Source organism: Arachis ipaensis, chromosome B10 (genome assembly GCF_000816755.2).
Source record: "Arachis ipaensis cultivar K30076 chromosome B10, Araip1.1, whole genome shotgun sequence".
In the NCBI taxonomy this organism is placed as follows: domain Eukaryota; kingdom Viridiplantae; phylum Streptophyta; class Magnoliopsida; order Fabales; family Fabaceae; genus Arachis; species Arachis ipaensis.
Window position 1 is genome coordinate 9,208,597 of NC_029794.2, and position 1,690 is coordinate 9,210,286.

The 1,690-nt window shown below is 44.2% G+C and overlaps 1 protein-coding gene across 1 annotated transcript in view; it reads right to left on the reverse strand.

The window, feature by feature from the left end:
* The window catches only part of LOC107624149 (anthocyanidin 3-O-glucosyltransferase 7-like), a 4,665-nt gene extending 3,063 nt beyond the window's left edge, over positions 1-1,602 (reverse strand). The window contains exon 1 of the mRNA XM_016326615.2: positions 122-1,602. Coding sequence (XP_016182101.1) covers positions 134-1,480 — 1,347 coding nt within the window. The 5' untranslated portion in view covers positions 1,481-1,602 and the 3' untranslated portion in view covers positions 122-133. The remainder of the gene's footprint in view (positions 1-121) is intronic.

The window sequence follows — 1,690 nt, forward strand, 5'->3', positions numbered from 1 at the left end:
ATCCGCAATTATCTTTACATAAAATTAATAATTAAAAATATTAAAATAATTTAATATATTTAATTAAATTAAAATTTAATTATTTTTAATTATTAACTTTATTTAAAGACAGATATTGCACCTGAGTTTCTGCCTAACAATGAGTGCCGGAAAGAATGAGTTGGAGCAAAGAGGTGAAATGACGTGGTGCCTTCCCTCGTGGAGAAGCCGCATCCATAACCTTCTTCTTCAGAATCTGAGCATTCTCCCTCATCTTCTTCCCTTCTTCTCCAACCATAACCGCATTCAACCCATTCACCAACCAATCTTTGCTCAACAAACCACTCTCAACTCTCATTCCGATCTTCCACACATCCTCCACCATCCTCCCTACCATTCCTTGATCCCCAAAAAACGGCCTACAAATCATGGGTACTCCATTGGAGATGCTCTCGAACACCGAGTTACACCCACAGTGAGTCACAAACACCCCAACACTACCATGTCCCAAGACCTCACTCTGAGGACACCATGGAACCACTTTCCCTTTGCTTTTTGTTCTCTCAACAAACCCTTCTGGCAGAAGCTTCTTTGCATGCTCCTTTAACGACCACAGGAATGGGAAACCACTCTCTTCCAGTGCTTCTGCCATAGCCACTATCTCCTTTTCCGGCGGCGTCACCACCGTCCCGAAGCTTACGTATGCAACGGATCTTAAACCTTGCGTGTCCAGCCACGACAGGCAACCGGTTGAGTCGGTTTCGGAGGGCGGCAACGGCGGCAGCGGCAGCTTCAGAGTGAGGAAACCGACGTAGAGCATGGATTTGAGCTTTGACCTCATGTCTGAAACAAACATAGGAGGGTCTAGTTCTTCAAAGTAATTCATAACCACTGCTTCCGCGTGAGGTAAAACCCTTCCTAACGAAGCTAGAGTCTTGGAAAACAGCGTCTCGTTCTCTCCACCGTTGATCACATCCTCTGGAAGATCCTCAACATGTACCATGTTCAAACCTGGAAGAAAATCCAAGGAAGAACATGAATTATTATAATTGTGGCGTATGGTATCAGTGTAGAAATGTGCAGAGAGGGAAGATGAGAATGGAGCCCAAACAGGGATCCATGGAACACTGAGATTCTGAGCAACAAGGAAGGAAGGAAGAACAAAAGCATCTGCAATGATGCATGTTACTCTGTGGTTTGTTTGTTGAACGGCCATGTCTATGGGTTTTTGGAGGTTTTGAGGGGTGGCTTGTTGAAGGAAAAGGTTGACCATCTCAAGAGACTGATCAGGTGGTGGCGCGTGAGCATTATAGGAGATGAAGTTGATGTTGTTGTGTGGGGATTTTGAGATGAGAGTCTGGGTGGATGATTGGGTGGAGATGAAGGAGAAGGAGAGATTAGGAGCAGAGTGAGAGAGTTTGAGGACAAGGTTGAAGAGAGGAAGGGGGTGGCTTCCAAAGGGGAAAGCAAACACTGCCACGTGTCCAGTGTTGTTCGCCATGATGGGTGGAAGCAAGTAGAACAATAACGAAGCTAAGACGGTGGTGTTATGGTGTATGTGATGATGAGCTTATTGTTATTCGCATAGCTTCAATTTATGCTAGTGTTGCACCACAAGCAGACAAAACGTGAATATGTAACTAAGAGAGGTTGGGTATGCATGTTTCTTATGATTATTTTACCTACCTCCTCTTGGTTTTTTTTTTTTTTT